Source organism: Vigna unguiculata, chromosome 5 (genome assembly GCF_037176805.1).
Source record: "Vigna unguiculata cultivar grain cowpea cultivar isolate G323 ecotype 2 chromosome 5, ASM3717680v1, whole genome shotgun sequence".
NCBI classification, from domain to species: domain Eukaryota; kingdom Viridiplantae; phylum Streptophyta; class Magnoliopsida; order Fabales; family Fabaceae; genus Vigna; species Vigna unguiculata.
Genome location: NC_140796.1, coordinates 46,263,112 through 46,283,185, shown reverse-complemented (window position 1 = coordinate 46,283,185; position 20,074 = coordinate 46,263,112). Strand labels below are relative to the sequence as shown.

Sequence of the window (20,074 nt, the reverse complement as noted above, 5' to 3'; positions counted from 1 at the left end):
AACATTTGTATAATTTAAACTTTTTATATTTTTAATAAAACCACTGATACTCCAAAACCATATTTCTAAGGTATTATATTTATTGTATAAGATGCAAGAACTACATCAATCTCCACATTCATGAGTTCTAAATTATGAGTGGTGTGATATGAAACTCCTCCAAATCTTTTATAAACAACTTTAACCAAAACAAAATTGTTTTAGAGATACATATAGGTAGGTTATTTTATTAGTTTTAACTTATAAGTTATTTAATTTTTTTATTATCATTTTTTATATTTAGTTTGCTTTTGTTGTTGTATTTAATTTAATTTATTATTATTTATTTTAATCTTATGAAAATAATTATGCTATTTTTAATATTATCGAGTTACTTCTTAAAATTCTATGTAATCTAAGTTAAGAAAAATCTAGCATTTTAAATGGAAGTAATTGATATTATATAAAAATTAAATATAGTGAAAATTGCAAACATATTTAATTTTAGCCTTAGTTTAAGTTAAGAACTAAAAAAATTAAAAAATTAAAAAATTAAAAAAATATATAAATATAAATTTAATTTAATTAGTTATTGTTACATGAACTTATTTAAATAAAAAAATTCTACACAATTTTAATAAAAATAAATAAAATACTATTTTTTTAATTATTTTAAAATTAAAATTAAAGAAAATGCTTAAAATTGGGGCGTGGTTCCATTTCCACAGAATAAAAGGATGTATTTGAGGGTGTAGCATTTCAATTTGATTGTATAAATGCAATGCAAGTGCGCTACGTTCGAAGTCTAAGCTCTGGGTTCCGTTCACGTTCAGCCACCAAAAGTGCCACTTCCAAACCTCAACCTTCATCATCTTCTTCTTCAACCTCGTTATGCCTTTCGGAACTTGATGAGGATTTCATGCTCTCAAGCCTCAAGCTTAAACAACTCTCTGATTCAGGTATTTTCAATCAGCCCTCACCCTTCACGAACATTGACTGAAGTGGTTTTACTGTACTTTAAATCGATTTCGTTAAGTTGATATTGGAACTATTGCCGAGGGTGCTGCATTGTTGGATAACTGGATTTATAATAATCTGTTTATTTATTTTTGGGTATTTTGTGCAGGAGATTCGGCTGACGGGGTGTTTAAGCATATTTCTTCTATTTTCCATGGTAAGTGTTTGTTAAAACTTCTGTGAGAATACACACACTTATAGGACGGGTATTAAGTGAGAAACGAGAGCTTGAGAGGAGTGAGAGGAACTTATAATTCAAACGAGTTGTTAAAATTAAAACTAAATAAGAAAGTTTGACCATCCATGTTTGATTATACGACCGAGATATATATCCATTTACTCTAGGATAACAAGGGAAGCTGGAAGTAGGTCTAATCTATGTGGTTTAACCAGTAGTTTTTTATTTACAATTCCTTTTCCCTTAATTTTTATTCTTTACTTATTTATTTTTGGGTGGGGTGGGAGGGGAGGTGTAATTGAATGAAGGTCCTGTACTGTGGTTTTCCCAAAAAAATTGGTTTAAAAGGTTAATCATATCGGGTTATTGTTACTGATTGCAGCTGGTAAGTCAGCCAAGAAACCTGGTTCTGGGGAAATTGATGGTGCAAAGGAGTTTGAAAGAGTGCAAAATCTATCGTGGTTGTCGAGCATCTCTCAGAACAATATATTATTGCAACGGAAAGAGCAATCTCATAAAAAGAAACAAAAGTTCGTGTTTGAAGTCTCTCAAGAAATTCGTTTTCAGAAGTTAGTTGAAGTCTCTGCAAAAATGCTGGGACCAGAGACTACCCTTGACTTGTTTGGTAAACTTGGACGAAAACCAGTTTCCAAAGGATACAATGCATTGGTAGAAATGTGCATAGATAAAGCCAGGGGAACTGATGATGAAGGCATCGCAGTAGAACTGGGGAAGGTTTTTAACCTTTTTAAATCAATGAGGAAACAAGGTTTAGAGCTAGAGGACCAAACGTATCGCCCACTTCTTTTGTATATAATTGATATGCGTATGGTTGAGGAGTTTCAGTTTTTCTATGTTATTATCAAAGAGGAGAATCCCAGTTCAGTTGCAAGGCTGGGTTACTATGAAATGTTGTTGTGGTTGAGAGTTAATAATGAAGAAAAGATTCAGAGTATTTGTAATTATATTGCAGAGAATGACAGTGAGGACATGTCTGTTATACGAGGTAGGAGAACCTTCTTTATGTTTTTTTCCACTTGCATTATTTTTCCATAACATGTTCTGCTGAAGAACGTCTAGCTTTGGATTTAAAGTGTAGCAGGTGATTTCATTACAAAGAGACACTATTAATGTCTTTTATTGCAAATTTTGGGATCATCTGAGGTGAAACTATTTGGCCCATGCTGTTTTAAGTGACATATTTCATGTGGTTAATTGTATTTGATTATTCATATATGAGTGTTTTATGCTACTGTTTAGCAATTAACAGGGCTACTAGCATGATGCTACCTTTTTTTTTTCAATTTGATGTCTAATAATGATAGAAAATTTTGCTTCATATTGCACTTTAGGAACTTACTATTCAACCTATGTTGCAGAAAATGTTCTGTTGGCTCTTTGTGAAAGTGAACGGACAGAGGAGATTTTGAAGCTGTTGGAAATCATAGACATAAAAGACCTTTCATCTGTTGAATCTGTAGCAATGGTATTTCAGGCATTAGGAAGATTACTATTGGAACCTGTGGCAGAGAAGTTCCTTTTTCACTTAAAAAATAGTGGTAATTTGATATTGATCTTTTTTCACCTTGGGTGATGTACGTGTGTCATGGCACTGAGTTGCATTTGGAAAAGAAGAATAAGAATTTGTATATGCTATATGGATCTTTCTATCTACCAATTTTGCTTCACATAATTTTATATGTATTAACTGGTCCAAAATTTGGACTGCATGGATCTTTCCTTTTCTCAGCTAATTGTGAATGTATTTAAATGAAGATTTTTCTTACATTCTACCATTTGTATTTGAAGTAGTATTGTAGTCATATAGTGGGATTAGGCATTGCTTCCTCTGTATATTTCTCTCTAATATATATACATACTGAAAGTTTTCTTACCTTTTGCAGATCATGAAGCAAATAATATTACAAACTTCATTGCTTGCTATGTCGTTAGCATTCCAAATTTATTGGTAAGAAATATCTAAAATGGTGCCAATAATTTCTATGATGCCATGATACTCTTTACGTACTTCTGCCTTTTTGCAATTTGCTTCATTCTTGAGCTAAGTCTTCATTTTCCCATTTTTATGTTTCTTCAGAAATTTAGTGTGATTGATGTAGTACCAAAGCCGGTTAGCTAGTTTCTATTAGCATTCTTTAGTGACATTTTCTTGATAATTAATTTTGAATTCTCAATTAAAGTTAAAATAAATAGAGAGGCATTTGTAGGTTATCATCTACAGTGCGCTAAAGTGAATAATCAGGTAAGATGGAATTGGTACCTTTAAAATCTGGTTCAGTTACACAAAAAAATTGTTGAAACTCATACCTCTGTTGTGGATGAAATTTTCAAGCCAATGAAGTCATACTTCATTGTGCTTGTATGGTATAATGTGCATAGTAGCATATTAACATTGATCACGATCAAGAGATGTTCATAGCTGTTTTGTTGCATATATGTTGTTTGACATGATAATTTTCAGTAGTACTTATCTGTAATGTGGGGAAAGTTCTTTGTGCATGTGGCGCGTCATTTTCTCACATTTATTGTTGGTGTTCTTGAAGGTTGAGGATGTCAAAAAAAAGTTCAAAGATTTGCACCATAGACTAGAAGTTTCACCTTCATCCTCATCATATGAGAAGATCATTTTACATAGCTGTGCATTGCACAAGGTACAATTTTATTTATTGCATTCTAATGATTACTAAGTGATTACCAGAACTTTCTCTATGAGAAGAAAAAGAAATCTACAAGAAAATGGTTAGAAAACTGTTCGTTCTAGCAAGATGACGAGACAGTGAAGGTGCACCCCTTCAATTTCCTCACCCTTTAATGAAGAACAGAATTTGAACCATTGACAATGGTTGTGTATTTTTATTTGTGGACCCACTCACATTTACTTTCTCTTCATTTTTAGTTTTTTATTTTTTATTTAATAGAAAAATGTATTCACGCATTCAAGTAATTAAGTTTATTTGTCACCATAATGGCTTTGCTGAGGATTTTCAATCACTCCATTAACTGCTTAGTTTGCATTTAAGATGAATTCTTGTTGGTTTGTAATGCAGGTTAATGTAGCACTTGATATTGTCAATGAAATGTGTGAAGCAGGTTTGACACTATCAACTGACGTATTACACTCAATGTTACAAATTTGTGACGACACATCTGAATATAATTTGGTAAGACCAATCTTCCATACAATTACTCCTATGTTTCTTCATTGGTCATAGTACTTGTGCTCTAATGCGCTCATATCCTCTGTCCACATGATATGGCCTTTATGCCTAAGCTCACGATCTTGAATTAATTACTGCTTGTGAACTGTTTGACTTGAAAGTTAATAGTATTACTATTTGGTGAATATCCAATGATGATCTTATTTTTTTAAAATAAAATAACCCTTCAAATTGGAAGTCCCGTGCTTTGAAGAAAATTTGAAGTATAGGGCCCATCACTAACTTATACTAAAATTTAATTTGAAATTTAAAATTAAAATCATTACTTCTGGCCGCAAATGTCACCATGCAATGGATCAGTTAAAATAAGAGCAAATATATTAAGTGGAAGTCCAACAATGTTTTTTCCTTTAACTAGCTAAAAGCTAAGTTATAAGGAAGAATATTATGGTTGTTCTGCTGCATTATTTAGTGTCATATTTCATATATTTTACCCTTTTTGGCTGTAAATTTCTAACAGCCATATAACCAAATTATAATATATTAGTGAGTATAAGTCTCACCTTACAAGATGGTTTTGTAAGGTTGAGTTAGACTTATAGTATATGTTCATATTAGGAGCCTATTGTAGTAAAATTTGTTGGATTTATTGTGGCAACTGCTATCGGGCCGCTATTAAACTATCTGCAAATATCTATCTCACACTAAAGATTATAGTCTTTGGTGTGAGGAAGTATGTTGGAGATTCTACATCGATTTTGATCAAATTATAATATAAAAGTGGATGCAAACTTAACATTACAAATCGGTTGGGTTAAGTTTAAAGTCCACTATTATAAGAGGATCTATGAAATTGACTTTCCTGTTTCTGGACCAGTCAATACTCTGAATCATTTTGTGTGTAAACTGGACCAAAACCATTTGAATTGCCCTTAAAATACCCAACGCTCTTGAATTCAAAGCAACCAGATTTTGACATTGTTTTTTTTTTCTTCGCTTTATTTATTTTTGGCGGTTAAACTTGGGACCACGTTAGTTACGGCCATGCTTAATTATATTTTTGTTTAGCGGCTCTTTTATTTAGTTATACAGATTATAGATATATGATGCAAATCTTTGAACAAGGCCACACTCCAGGCTTGTAGGTGAAGAAAGTTCTCACCATGCTCAACAAATCTAGAAATTGATAGCCACTTATATAGGCATTAAATCCTTGTATTTTTAGAGATCAGGCTAGGTATTGAAGTAATTTATTGACTTCAGTATGTTTTTTGCAGCGTAGCAAAAATCATATTAATGTTTTCTCTTCATTGGAATATTGCTGTTGGTATGCAGACAGTTTTATTGCCACAATGATTAACAAGACTATTCTCAATTATTTTGACATTTTAAGGTGTATTTAAATCGATTTCTCACTTTAAACAATAATTTCTTTTCTCACCCTTTTACACAATTTTTTGCAGAAAAACATCAGTGATGGGGTGAGGATCCTTGAGCACATGCCCTGTGCTGATAGAAAACCGGATTCATAGAGCTCAGCTACCTAATTAGAAACTCTAAACCTGAAGAGGATAGAGGGAATGTAAGTTATGTTTAATAGCACTATAATAGATTCTTACATTACATCCATATCTGAATCAAGAATGAATTTATCTCCAAAAGTTTCTAGTTATTTCTTCAATTGTTCCTTCTGATATTAACTTAGACTTCGCAAAAGTTGAGTTATATTGAGCATACACTTATACCCTCATTTCAGAAGAACCAATACTGTTCAAAAGAAATTGCATCTTGTATTGATGTTGTTATTCACTGTGTTTCAAATTCATGTTTTTAATCACTACCAAGTTAATATTTGAATCTTATCATGCATTCCTCTAAGTATACTATTGCTCCCTTTATTTATTTATTTATGCTAATGTTGTGATGCTACACTCTAATATTTTTGGGTTTACATAAATACAGTTTTCATAAACTGAATTATGTAATAAAGATATGCTACACTCTAATGTTGTGAAAGCTTATGATTTCATTGTGATCTTATAAATTCTTAGCTCTACAGGTGATCTTAAATCCATTGATACTGCAGATGAGCTTGAATGAAGTCAAGGATATTCTTGTCTGAGTACTTAGGCCACATGGGCAATTGTCTGAGACTCTTGTTATTTATGGGGAAATTAACCAAGCTGGACGCAATCTGGAGGCAAAAGATGTTAGGTCTCATTGTAAGGTTTTGAATTTATCAGTAATTTTTATATAATTTTTAACTTGCAATCCTTCATAATCAAGCCATTGGACATTCCCAGGAGCACACTCATTCCTTGGTGAGTTGATAGGTCGCGTCCATCTACTTGAGGAATTAGATGATACAGACAATTGAAAAGATGTTTGCTGCAGAATCATCTTTGTATTCTATTTCCAATAAGCATTTAAGGTTTTCTTTCTTCCCCTTCACTTTATTGAATTTCTATGACTAAATGTATTGTGCAATTTACTTTATGTTCATTGTATTTTGTGTCAGTTCTGCAGTGAAGTTGTGCAATCTGCTCAAGAATAAGTTCCAAAATGATTAGCAAGTTATGGAAGTTTCTATGATAAGGTTGGTTCTGACTTCCTTTTCACTTAATTTGTATAACTCAATGATACAAGAAACATAGTGGACTGACTATGTTGAGTTATTGTTGAAGTTTGTGCAAGTCTGAAACTCTTTAAAACAGCTATGTTGTGTTTGGACCTTGAAGTATTGTAAGTAGGTTGTGGAAAGATTTTCAGGGTTTTCCACCTTTATTATGATGCTTGTTCCATTAGTCCACATTTGTATTGACAATATTTGTCTTTAAGTGTGTAGGTATTACTCTGATTGAAGAGTTAGACTCCAGTCATTTGCACACTTTTAGGAAATCAAGGATAAGTTTTAGCTTTTTTCCTGCAGAGATGTCTTCATGATTCCTTTTCAAGTGTAAGTGCCTGTGCTGATGCCACTGATTTCCATAATGTTGACAAGAGGAGCATGTTTGGTGCTTTTCAATAAGTTTGCTACTAGTACAGAGGTTGAAGATTTTAGATATATATATATATATATATATATACATATATATATATATATATATATATATATATATATATATATACATACATATATATATATATATACATACATGTATATATATATATATATATAAGTTTTAGCTTTTTTCCTACAGAGATGTCTTGATGATTCCTTTTCAAGTGTAAGTGCCTGTGCTGATGCCACTGATTTCCATAATGTTGACAAGAGGAGCATGTTTGGTGCTTTTCAATAAGTTTGCTACTAGTACAGAGGTTGAAGATTTTAGATATATATATATATATATATATATATATATATATATATTATATGCACATGTCTGTGTGTGAAAGTACGTATACAGGGAGAGAGGAGGTGCAAGAAACAGAGACTTTTTTATGAAAATATAAATGTGCATATTGAAAAGCTTGATAGTAGATGGATGCTCAGATTCATCCACAAATGACAGATTCGTCAGAATTTCTGTCCCTAATTCTTCGATACATTTTTTCTATGCTGAATTAGAAGGCCACTTGATCTCTACTGAAAAAGATTTTTTATAATGTTTATATTTAAATTTGCTTAGAATAACAAGACAAATATTGGAGATGTTCAAGTAGAAGACATTATTATTATTTTTTTTTAACTTGATAGGTTTGGAAATCATTTCATAACTAGGTATTTCTGCTGGGAAATTGCAGTTACCTATAGTTAGACATTTACAATTTGTTTAGATTTAAAATAAAAGAAAAATATTTTTCTTAATTTTTTATTAAAATTAAATTTATTCTCTTTGTAATTTTTAAATTGATTCACTTATCTCGTTTTTAATAAAAGAATATTTACTTTTCATACATGTTTTCAATATAGTGATATCCATGTCTTTTATTTAATCTATAATTTTTATAAAAGATTCTTTTTTTCTATTTTATATTTAATTTTATATTGACATAATTGTTTATTTAAGTTGAAATTAATTCGGTATTTTCGTATAAAATAAGAAGTAAACATCTTCTTTTATATATATATATATATATATATATATATATATATATATATATGATATATTAGTGAAATTTATTAAAAAGTAAAAAAATATGAATGTCTATTTTAAAATTGAACCTTTAAGTGTTATTCATCAGAATATATGTTAGGTAGGAGCAATTTTTCTTATTTGATTTAGTTAATCGTATCGTATGTACATATACTGCTAATAAAAAAACGAATTAAACAGTTGGCATCGATTCAAATTTAAAAATTGAAATAGTAATATTTTTAGAAACTAAAATCTATAACAATAGATGGAATTTCTCTTTTTGTGTTCACATTTCATAATACTCGTTTTATCTTTAGTTATTTTAAAAATTAATTATTTTATAAATAATTTTTTTTTAATTATTTTTTTTTTACATATTTTATTTTTTTTTAATCATTCTTCTCTTTTGTTTTAAATCTTTATTTAAATTTTCTTTTTACATATATTTACTTTTAATTTTATATTTATAATTATTTTAAAAATTATATATTTGTTATTGATCTTAAAAATTGTGAATACACATGCGTCGCGTTAGTGTGTTTGCTAGTTGTTAATAATGACGATGAAATCATCTTTATAACCTCAACTGTTATGAAGATTTAATTTTTTATTTTTGTCATTAACGTGCATAAAGAAATGCTGATAAGTGATAAATTAAATTAGTTACAAACATGTTAAAGTAGCTATTCAAGTGATTTAAACAAATTTTTTCCATGTTTTATTGTTGTCCTTAGAAATTAATTACCAACCCTGGATCAATTCTAAATTGACCTATAACTTCAATAAATTCTTACACAGAATTAAAATTTTATACTTTTACTGTTAATCCACTTTTAGACAAAAATCAATTTAGTAATCCAAACACACTTATATATCAGTTGCTTCAAGTTGTTCACCACTGTAACACTGTGTATCTCTACTGTGACACAGAATCCCCATGAAAGAGAGTTCAAAAGGAATAAGCAACAAGAATGGCTTGCCTGCACCTTGCCTTGGCCTGCTCAAGCCTCTCTCCCAAAGTCTCCTCCTTGACAGAAGCCTTCACCATAGCCAAATCCATCTCCATCAACTTCAACACTCTGAAAAGTTCAGTGACCATTCTCTCCTCCACTTTCCCTTCATCCATGAGAATCTCAGCCTCTTCTCTTGCCCTCTCAGCCACAATTTCTCCCACCTTTGCCAACAGTTCTGTTGATCCAAACTGCTTCCCCATGAGGGTCTCTAGCTTCTCCAAGAAGTCAGCTATCACATACCCTACTGGCACCTCTTGCTTTATCTCTTTTGTCCTCTTCCATCCAATTTCAAAGTTTGGAGGCTCAGGCTGCACAAGCTTCTTTCCCCTTCTTTCTCTCACTATCTCTGACCTTCTTCTCTTCTCAATGGGAAAAGATTCTTCGCTGTTCACTGTGCTGAAGGAAGGGTCTGGGGTTAGAAAATTGTCCTCGAGAGGAGTGGATTCTGGAGATGTGCATCTGATGGAAAAGTGGTTTCTGGGTTGGCTGTGAATGGAAAAGTGTGATGGATTTGATGGTTTTTGTGAGTGGATGTGAAGGTGAAGAGAAGGATATGTGAACACTGTGGAAGCCATGCCAATTTGGAAGCGAAGAAGAATGAAGATAAGGCTTTGTTTGGAGTATGCACAGAAAACAATCACCTTTGAGATATTTAGAAACTAGAAATATCTATTGAGGAAGAAGTCAAGTGTAAAATACAAAAACACCTGTTATTATTATTATGTAGTTAGAAGGTTTGAATCCTACTGTCAAAATGCTTGAATTTTACACATAAAAGCTGAGTGTCAAAAATCTAATATTTTGATCATAAAGTTCATTAACTCAGCAGTATGAAATCAAACATAGAAAACTTTTATAAATATAGTTTATTTAAAAAAAGAACTTTCAATAAAATTATAATCTCTACGAAAAATAAAAATCTAGAGTCTAAATTTTAAAATTTTAAAATTCAAGATGTAACGTTTTACTTTTTAGATATATAAATATTTATATGAGAATATAATGTTATATAATACTTGTTTAAAAGCGTAAAAAATACTAGTAATACTTATTTTATATTATAGTAAAAGTGATGTTGAATAAATATTGGTATTTATATTAAATTGATATTGACAAAATAATTATATTCAAATGATAATAATTATTAATACATTCCATTAACGTACAATGTAATAATTTTATTTTTATAATATTTATATTAGTATTAATAAGCATGTTATAAATAAATAACTAAAAGAAATTATAATTTAAATAATTAAAATAAATCGGACATCACTAGTGACATTTTTAATTTTAACTGTAATAAGATGACAAGTCAATCAAAATTTTTGGAGCTTTATGCATTTAAAAAATTCAATTTAGCTTCGGTATTTTTTTTAAATGGTTTAAAATTGCAGGCAAGCATGTCAATGTCATATCTTTACAGATTTTAATGGACTAAGCAACTTTTTATTATTATTTTAAATGAAATTAAGAAGGTTTTTATTTTATTTTATTTTATTAGTGTAAATTTCTGTTATATCTTAGTTCCCGAAGAAGAATGAAGATTGGTGTTGTGTTAATATTTATTAGACTTGATTTTATAGTGTTTTGATGAGGTATATGACTTTGTGGATCAGTTGATATATTATGTTCAAAATGGAGTTGACATTGAAAATGGTAATTAGGTTGTGTGAAACATTGGAAGAGAGACCAAGAAAACAATGGAGATGCAAGGTATAAGTTAGAACTCGTTAAATTTCTTAATGTAAAATGATAGTTGAGGTCCATTTTAGCATTTCTATTCTAGTATTAAACATTTAAGAGTGATAAATATAACTTTTTGAAGTATTTTTTGTAATAACTTGTAAATTTGTGTAGTTTTATTTGTGATAACTGGAACATTTGTTTAATAAGAGTATGATCTTTGTGAACTTAAACATTTGTTCATATACTTGAATGCATCATTAACTTTTTAGTAAACTAAGCTAAAAATGATAACATTCATAGAAATTTAAAAATCTTTATCTATGAATTGTGTCTGTAATATGTGCATGAAAATATATATTAATATATGAGGAGGTAAACAACGAAAACAAATCTAATATTAAAAATGCATGCCAATTAAAACTATAATTAACAGGAAATTGGTTGCAACTAAGCTTTAATCATAGTAGAAATTTGAGAAAAAGAAAAGATATTACAACATTTTGAGGTCTTTTATTGCCAATTCTTTCTTTAATTGACATGGTATGAAAATTATTTTTGTTAGGAATTTAATTGACATGAAAAATACACGCTTTCTACATTACTTGGATCTATATTAATTATATAACTAAGATAAAAAGTAGAAGATATCTAATATTAAAAATGTCAGAAGAACCGTTTATTGATATATTTTGAAAATCTATCCAAAATTATTATTTAACCCGTTTCTTATGACTGTCTCATGTACTTCACATTCTATCTTCCCAAAGAATTATTTCCAACTCAAAATAAACTATAGCCTGAGGGTATGTTCCTTTGGGGTGGATATGAGGGAGAGTGTAAAGATGGATTTGTATAGATTTAGATGGATGGATTTTTATATTTTTTTGAGTAAATTAGTAAAGTGAATGAATTTGGAGATAAGTTTTATAAAAGTTAGTGAGAGATTTGATTAATGTGATAGATAAAATTAATTGTAAAAATAGATAGAATTAGAAAATTACCAAAATAGCCTTGATGGAAAAAGAGGATGATTTTTAATTTGTTATAAAAATAATTATAATTAATTAATACAAATTAAAAAATATATTAAAATTGTATGAAATTTTAAAATAAAAAAAATTAAATTTTTATGAATGTAAAAAAAATTTATTTAATTAAATTTTTAAAAAAATTATACAATTAAATTTTAAACAAAAGTTATATAAATATAGTTAAAAAAAATTAAAAAAAAGTTTAAAAAAAATACACACACATACACACACACGACACCGGTGTCATAATCGTGTCAAACCCCTTCATGCCAAGACATCGGTCACATAATCGGTGTCATACACACACACACACACACTTGCACCACACTGGTTAGCTAACCAATGCATATCCTAACACTATGGACTTCATCACCACCACATGCCACCACCTCCTTCCTTCACCTAAGTGCGCCACCACAGCCCACCCCTCTATCCTCTTCCTCCCCCACCACACCCAAGCACCTCATATTCTTCCCCCCATGGATGCACTCAACAATCACACACACAACCATGTTGTGTCGCAGTAACACCATCACTCACCTCTCACAATGATTTACGACCACCATGTTGCCAAACAACATTCACAATAACACACTCCGGTGTAGGGAATCATGGCAGATGTTTTTGCATGGGAAACTTGATAAACACAAGGGTATTTTGGTAATGTCCCGCAGATAATTCGACTATCAGCCCACTTTTGCAGAGATGGATTAAACATTCATTCTCCAAATCCGCTCTCTCACATCGTTTTAAATCGCTCAAAAGGAACATGAGCAACCTATAAAATCTGTTCTCTCAAATTACCTCGCACAGTTCCAACCACCGAAAGGAACATTGCATAAAAGTTAAAAAAAAGCATGTGATTCTAAATCTATCACAATATCTAATATCATGTGCCTAACTCATGTCACAAAGATAAAAAGAATGTAAGAAATATCATTTTTGTGAATAAATTCTTAAATCTTCAAATTTTAATTTTATCATTATTAATACACACACACACACACACACATATATATATATATATATATATATATATATATATATATATATATATATATATATATATATATTATATGTTTCACTTGAATTAAAAACTTTTCAAGTTGTATAAATTCAAATTTTATAACTGAATGAGATGATGTAGAATTCATTCATCTAATCTAAATTAATTATTTAACTTTTATAAAAATACTAAAACATAAATTTTGTTATTATTAAGGCGAATTTGAATATGAGAGAGTTATTTATTTAATCTGAATTATAAAATATCTTAATCATTATTTATCAACTATGAAAATGTAATAAATAATTTTTATTTTAATCATAAAGATAATATGAAAATCCAATTTTATAACCGTGTCTTACGTCACATTTAATATTAGGTCCAGGAAAATTTATACATGTAAAATAGTTTAATTGTTCAATTATAATAAAGAAGTCAAGATGTAGATTTTCTTAATATGATTCATAATCACACGAGTCTCGGTGATAACCTGTAAAATTATCTATTTAATGTAAATTATGAAAAATCATTATAATACAAGTTAAGACGTAGATATTTTAACATGAGTCAAATTTGGCTTTTTTTTATTTTATTTTGGGGTCTTTTAAAGTGAAAACTATAAAAGTGGGTCTGTTGAATTTTTTTGTTGTAAAATAGGGTTAAGTTGTTAGTCGTCCTCTATCTGTTGGTTTTTCTTTTCAAAATGTCTTAATAGATGTCCGTTTCTGTGTATATAAAAAAGTGAAGTCGTCATCTAGCTTAACGTCTTCACTTTTCACCAATGTTGCAGTTTCAACTTGGCTTTCACACACCCCAATAAAGGTTTGACACATGTAAACACCCACAAATCCGCTCATTTAAGTCAGTTACAATGAACCTACTCATTGGAATTGAAAAGGGAGAGAAGTATTTCATTTGCTATAATATATATTTTTATTAGAGGTGTCATTTAAGCCATTCACCCACAGGCTGACCTTAACCTCCTTTAAAAATAAATCTTATATTTTTAGCCCAATCAACAAGGGTTTTTTTTAAAGCCCCAGCCCCTTGAATCCCATATAAAATGGGTTGGGACAGGGTTACAGTGGGGCCGACCCTAAAACTAAATCAATTCATTTTCTCTTCCGTTTCTTTCCAATAAAACTCATTTCACGGCAGTGCGAAGTTTGGTCGTTCTCTCTCTTTCACGACGGTGCGAAGGGGCTCACTATCTTCCATCATCTTCGAGTGTTGCAGATTCTTCTTTCTTCTTTTCTCCATCATCTTCGAGTTGCTTCCAGAGAGTTCAAATTCTCCTTAACCTATTGCCCCTATTTGCCTATACGGGTTCGTCAAATTTTACCCCATCTTGTTTCAATAATTTTTAGAACTTCTGAAAATGATTGGGGAAGTTATATATACTTTTATCGGAAAAATCAATTAATTGGATTGTTGTGGAAAGATGGGAGGAATGGGGCAACAAATTATTTTTCCTCTTTTAATTAAAAAGAAGATGAGGATGAGGCCCTATGTTATCTCCACTTGTTGCTAGAGTAAAGAAGAGCATGTTGTATTTAGAAGGACCACCATAATTTTGAATTTTGATGCTTTTAAAGATTGACTAGAGAAGAATATGTATACTTTCTTATACCTGAAAGACTCAGGCGGAATAATGATAAAAAAATTAAAAAGTTGTATGTTTAATTCTCCATTCCCTCTTGCCTAATACTGCATTGATAATCTGTATAACATCAATCTCTTAACTATAGTATATATTTTGATCCAATCACAGGGAGAAAGAATTAGTTGTTGTTAAGATAAATGCAGCAGATGTTGATATAATTGCTAATGAGCTAGAGGTAACTTCATCAGATTGTTCATCAATCTATCTAGAAACTTTTATTCCAATGGATTGACATACTTTTATTATTGTTTCAATCAGTTGGACAAAAAGGTTACGAAAAGAACTTTGCGGGAGCACAAAGGTGATGCAGTTGTTGCCATTCGGCACTTGCTTCACTAGAGACGTGATAATGAACAAAGGTCAATGCTTCAGAAAATTACTATGCACCAGCTTATATTGTTTTTAATTTAAATTGAATCTCAATTGTATTCTGACCTAATTCATTCAAAAATCATAAATGTATTGTTGATTAACTGAGTCCTCTCCCTAATCCTTTATGTGCTATAAAAGTATCCATTATCTAATGGAAAAGTCCTTCATGAAGACCTCCACGTGTCTCATACACATGCTAGCTCGTTAAGTAGATAGTTTTGACAAGTTGAAGCCCAGCATGTGATTTGTTCAAATCAAATGGAAAAAAGAGCCTTGCTTTTATGTGTTCAAATCACGTCTTTGCATTGAAAATATTTTCTTTTCTTATGTTGATATCTTATCTTGATTTGCAAAATGTGCATTTGATTTGCAACATAGTCTTCTCTAGATATGCACCACTCAAAATTTGACTGGTCCAACATGCCATTCGGTCTGGATGATCAACTAAATCATTAATGAATGTTATTGATCTTTTTTAGGCATCTTGTTCAAGAAATTTTGAAGCTACTGCCTGGACCACATCTAGAAACAAAGGTTAGTACCTATGAACTCTGATTGAATGTTTTTTTCTCATGTAATGTTTCTATGCTATTTATAATTGTTTGAATCAAAGTCACATATAATGTATATATTATCACATAATGATAATTTCTTTATTCTTTCAGATGCTTGCCTACCTGTTACATTTTTATTTGAGTTTTAGATAGTGGGTTGAAGAGTTTTAAATATGGACCACCCTAAGAGTAACCTTTTAGTTTTGGTTGATGATCTTGCATCTGAAACTCCTGGTCCATCTGAAAGTGCAACCACAAATAAAAAGGAGGTCTCAAATGTTTGGAATTTTTTCACAAAAGTAGGAAAAGACAAGGATGGCATTGAAAAGGCTGCTTGTAAGTATTGTGGCAATAACTATAAAGTTGGAAAAAATCATATTACTAAAAACAATTATGGGACTTCGCATCTAAGTCGTCATGTCAACGTGTGTAGAAGTATTCCAAACACAGATATGGATATGAATCTTTATCAAGAAGGAAAGTTTGGGACACGAAGAATCAATCAAAAGATTCATCGTAAGTTACTTGCGAGAGCCATAATCAAACATAATCTTCCTTATAATTTTGTTGAATATGAAGGAATTAGAGAGTGGATAAAATACATTAATCCTAATGTTGACATGAAATGTAGGAACACTATTGTTTTAGATGTGGAAAAGGAATACATGGAAGAGATGGATAAAGTTAAGCAAAGCATGTCTAGGATTCCTAATAGAATTTGTTTAACTTCTGATGTTTGGGCTGCAGTTACTTCTGAGGGCTATATTTTCCTAATTGCACACTTTGTCGATGAAAACTGGAAATTGACAAGTAAGATTCTTAATTTTTGTCGAATGAAACCACCACACACTGGTGTTGAATTAGAAAGTGTTGTGTTTGATTGCCTAAAGCAATGGGGTATTGAAAAGAAAACTTTCTCAATTACCTTGGACAATGCTTCTGCAAATAATATCTTACAAGACATTTTGAAAAGCCATCTTTGTGTTCATAGAAATTTATTATGTAACGATGAGTTTTTTCATGTACGATGTTGTGCTCACACCCTTAATTTGATAGTTCAAGATGGTTTAAAGGTGGTTGACAAAGCACTTCATAGTATTAGAGAGAGTGTTAAGTATGTTAAATCATCAGATGGAAGAACTCTCAAATTCAAAGAATGTGTTAGTGATGTTGGCATAAATATAAGCATTGGTTTGAGATTAGATGTAACTACAAGATGGAATTCAACTTATTTGATGCTTGAAAGTTCAATCAAATACAAGAAAGCTTTTGAAATTCTCAAAGTGGTTGATAGGAATTATAAAAAGTTGTCCATCTTCTGAGGAATGGAATAGGGGAGAGAAAATGTGTCAATTCTTAGAACCATTTTATGAGATCACAAACATGATGTTTGGTTCATCTTATCCCACTTCAAACTTGTATTTTATGCAAATTTAGAAAATTCAGCTTATCATTGAAGAGAATTTGTTGAATGAAGATGTCACCTTAAGGGAAATGACTTTGAATATGAAAGACAAGTTTCAAAAGTATTGGAAGGAGTATAGTATTGGGTTAGCTTTTGGAGCTATTCTTGACCCATGACTAAAAGTTGATTTTATAACGTATTGTTATAAAAAATTGGATCCTTTGACATGTGGAGAGAAAACAAAGAAAATGTTAGAGAAGTTCAAGAGGTTGTTTAAAGAATATGTAAAAAACTTGTCTATTCCTGGTGTTTCTCTCTCCCAATCACCTACTGAATCCATATCAATGTCTCAATCCAATACTGAAGGGAGAAAGTTGAAGAGATCGAGGATTATTTCTATAAGCATTTTATACTTGGTGTTCATTGTTTTCATTTTTTCTTGTTTCATTTTGATAATTAATATGTAATGCATTGTAGGATTTAAAATGTATCAGAATGAATTAAAATCTATCGTTGGCAAGAACGAGATAGATGCTTATTTAGGTGAACCAACAATAGATGATGATGAAGACAATGAAGATTTTGATGTGCTCAAATATTGGAAGATTAGTGAGAAAAAAATTCCCATATTGTCTATAATGGCTCGAGACGTGCTTAGTATTCCCACTACTATAGTTGCATCAGAGTCGGCTTTTAGTAAAGGTGGGCGTGTACTCTCTAAATATAGAAGCTCCATTCTTCTTGATCATGTGCAAATATTGATTTGTACTCAAAATTGGTTACATGGATTTTCTGAAAATCCTAGTGGTAAGTCTATATGTTGTTAGTTTTAAAGTCACTTTACATTAATAATTAACTCTAGACTAGTGATTTGATTGTATCAATTGGTTATGTGATATATGAAGTTGTTAAAGATATTTTTGGACATGAGGGAATCATTGATGAGTCTAAACTTCTTGAAGATGTTGAAAGTCACCAACAATGACACTTTTTCAGGTTATCTTATATGCTTAGTCCATTATCTCAATGTATTTGGTGTTTAATTCTTTAAGTAAAACATTTCATTTGTAAAATAGATTAATGTAAAGGAACTGTTGAGGATCTTCCCAAACATATTAAGATTGAAGTTGAGAAATCACTCTCAGAATTTAATTGTCTTAAAAAGACAAATTATTTGAATATCAATTAGCTTTTACTTTTTAAATCCTTGGTGTTTAATTCTTTGAGATAAAATTATTTATACTGTGTGAAATGTGTCTAATGTTGACATAAAATTGTTGTTTTTCAGATTATCACAATTGAATTTCTGGACAAGTATAAAAAATGGTGAAGCTAAATTGGAAGCAGTGGATAAACTATTTTATGCTTTCGTATACATATAAAATAGGTACATCGAGGCTAGAGGGGAAGTATTGTAGCTCTTTAGAGTCTTCAATATAATTGACCTTGCATGAGTATAATTTTTCATAGATGCAATTTTCACCACGTAGTACTGTCACTGGCATAGTGTTGATCTAATTTATTTCCTTAAAAAAATTTCATCGACTAATATCTATTATGTTTATATTCTGATGATCAAATGATGTACTTGTTTATATAATAAATTAGTTTAATCATAAGAGCTGCTTGTTTGCAGATTCTGGTGTAGACCCGGCTGCAGCTGGATTACAGGTGGCCTCAGATGGGAAACCAAAAATTCTCGATATTCTTGATTGGTAAGAATTATTGAAGTTTTATCTGCTTTGTATTACTTTACCAATAAGAATTGATATACTTATTTCCCCCTCCAACACTGGGAGCGGAGACGTTGATACCTCAAAGGTGGTAAAGGATGATGCTGATGATTGTATTTTAGGGGCTTCTGGTTAGTGCTAGCTAAGGAAAAATTATGGGAAAATTCTTCAATATATTGTACTATTTCAACTGTCTAGTGCCTTCATCTTAACATGTATCGCTTGTGATGACTGCTAATTTCTTATCAGTTTTAAATTCTTGATTGAATTTGAAGTCTCAATCCTACTTCATTCTGATACATATGGATGCAAAACAGGGAAGATGCATATGTTGTTTTGTTGTGTTTTTTTTCAGTTATTTCCATTTTTTTTGTATTCAGAATGAATATTTTTTTCTAAAAAAAAGGCCCATGGGCTGGCCCTATAGCATAGGGCTTTTGTGGACTTTTGGGTCCTGTGGGCTTTTTCCATAAGGGGCTTTTTGGCCCTGTGGGCTTTTCTAACCCCAGCCCATATGGGCCAAGGCCAAATCATGAGAAATGGGCCAATTTGACAAGTCTAATTTTCATTATGCTATTCTCAAAAAGAAAAAAAAAAACTCAAAGTGGAGTCGTCATGGGTTCTAACGACTTCACTTTATTCATTCACTGAAACCGTCTTGATACAGGACGACTTTACTTTTAAAAAATATATATAGAAACCGGCAGGATACATGACAACTTTATCTACAATGTTGTCATACATCCTAATGACTTGTCCCTATTTTACAAATAAAAAATAAATGAACCCATTTTTACAATTTTGGCATCAAAGTGACCTCGAAATACAAAAAAAAAAGTCATCAAATTTACTTGAGTCTTATCAAATAACATGTAAAATTAACTATTTAATATAAATTCTGAAAAATCATTACCATACAAGATGCAGACCTTTCTAGCATGATTAGGATTCAATTTAGTCTTGGTAAAATAACCTATATAATTATCTAATTTAATGTAAATTATGAAAACACACAATCAATAATTAGTCATTACTTAATAATAATAAAAAATAGTAATTAATTTTCATTTTAATCATAAAGATATTATAAAAATATAAGTTTTATAACAGTGTCTACATAATATCTAATGTCACGTCTGACATCAGGATTGTAACGTCCCACTTTAATAGAATACA

The 20,074-nt window shown here is 30.5% G+C and overlaps 2 protein-coding genes and 1 long non-coding RNA gene across 7 annotated transcripts; 2 read left to right on the top strand and 1 right to left on the bottom strand.

Annotated features, from left to right (window-relative positions):
* Positions 1 to 741: 741 nt before the first annotated feature.
* On the top strand, positions 742 to 8,012 carry LOC114184098 (pentatricopeptide repeat-containing protein At4g04790, mitochondrial-like). Of its 5 annotated transcripts, none has more exons than XM_085673130.1 (13): positions 742 to 938; positions 1,106 to 1,153; positions 1,557 to 2,180; positions 2,554 to 2,733; positions 3,079 to 3,143; positions 3,739 to 3,846; positions 4,243 to 4,356; positions 5,817 to 5,935; positions 6,413 to 6,575; positions 6,657 to 6,784; positions 6,872 to 6,949; positions 7,199 to 7,309; positions 7,554 to 8,012. In XM_085673130.1, the coding sequence occupies exons 1-8, from the start codon at positions 761 to 763 to the stop codon at positions 5,883 to 5,885; spliced, it is 1,386 nt and encodes a 461-aa protein (XP_085529256.1). In that variant the 5' UTR covers positions 742 to 760; the 3' UTR covers positions 5,886 to 5,935; positions 6,413 to 6,575; positions 6,657 to 6,784; positions 6,872 to 6,949; positions 7,199 to 7,309; positions 7,554 to 8,012. The 5 variants fall into 5 exon arrangements, with proteins under 5 accessions (XP_085529256.1, XP_085529255.1, XP_027927138.1 ...); XM_085673129.1 differs by having other exon boundaries at positions 7,192 to 7,309; XM_028071337.2 differs by having other exon boundaries at positions 6,872 to 7,309.
* A 1,268-nt stretch (positions 8,013 to 9,280) lies between these two features.
* On the bottom strand, positions 9,281 to 10,127 carry CRR41 (potassium/sodium hyperpolarization-activated cyclic nucleotide-gated channel protein). Its single transcript, XM_028071168.2, has one exon. It carries the CDS (start codon positions 10,018 to 10,020, stop codon positions 9,382 to 9,384), a length of 639 nt encoding a protein of 212 aa, XP_027926969.1. The 5' UTR covers positions 10,021 to 10,127; the 3' UTR covers positions 9,281 to 9,381.
* A 4,128-nt stretch (positions 10,128 to 14,255) lies between these two features.
* LOC146886487 (uncharacterized) lies at positions 14,256 to 19,114 on the top strand. The gene is made up of 6 exons (XR_014994972.1): positions 14,256 to 14,497; positions 14,943 to 15,009; positions 15,093 to 15,193; positions 15,686 to 15,740; positions 18,454 to 18,552; positions 18,802 to 19,114. It is a non-coding gene; the product is annotated as an uncharacterized LOC146886487 (long non-coding RNA).
* The last annotated feature ends 960 nt before the right edge of the window (positions 19,115 to 20,074 follow it).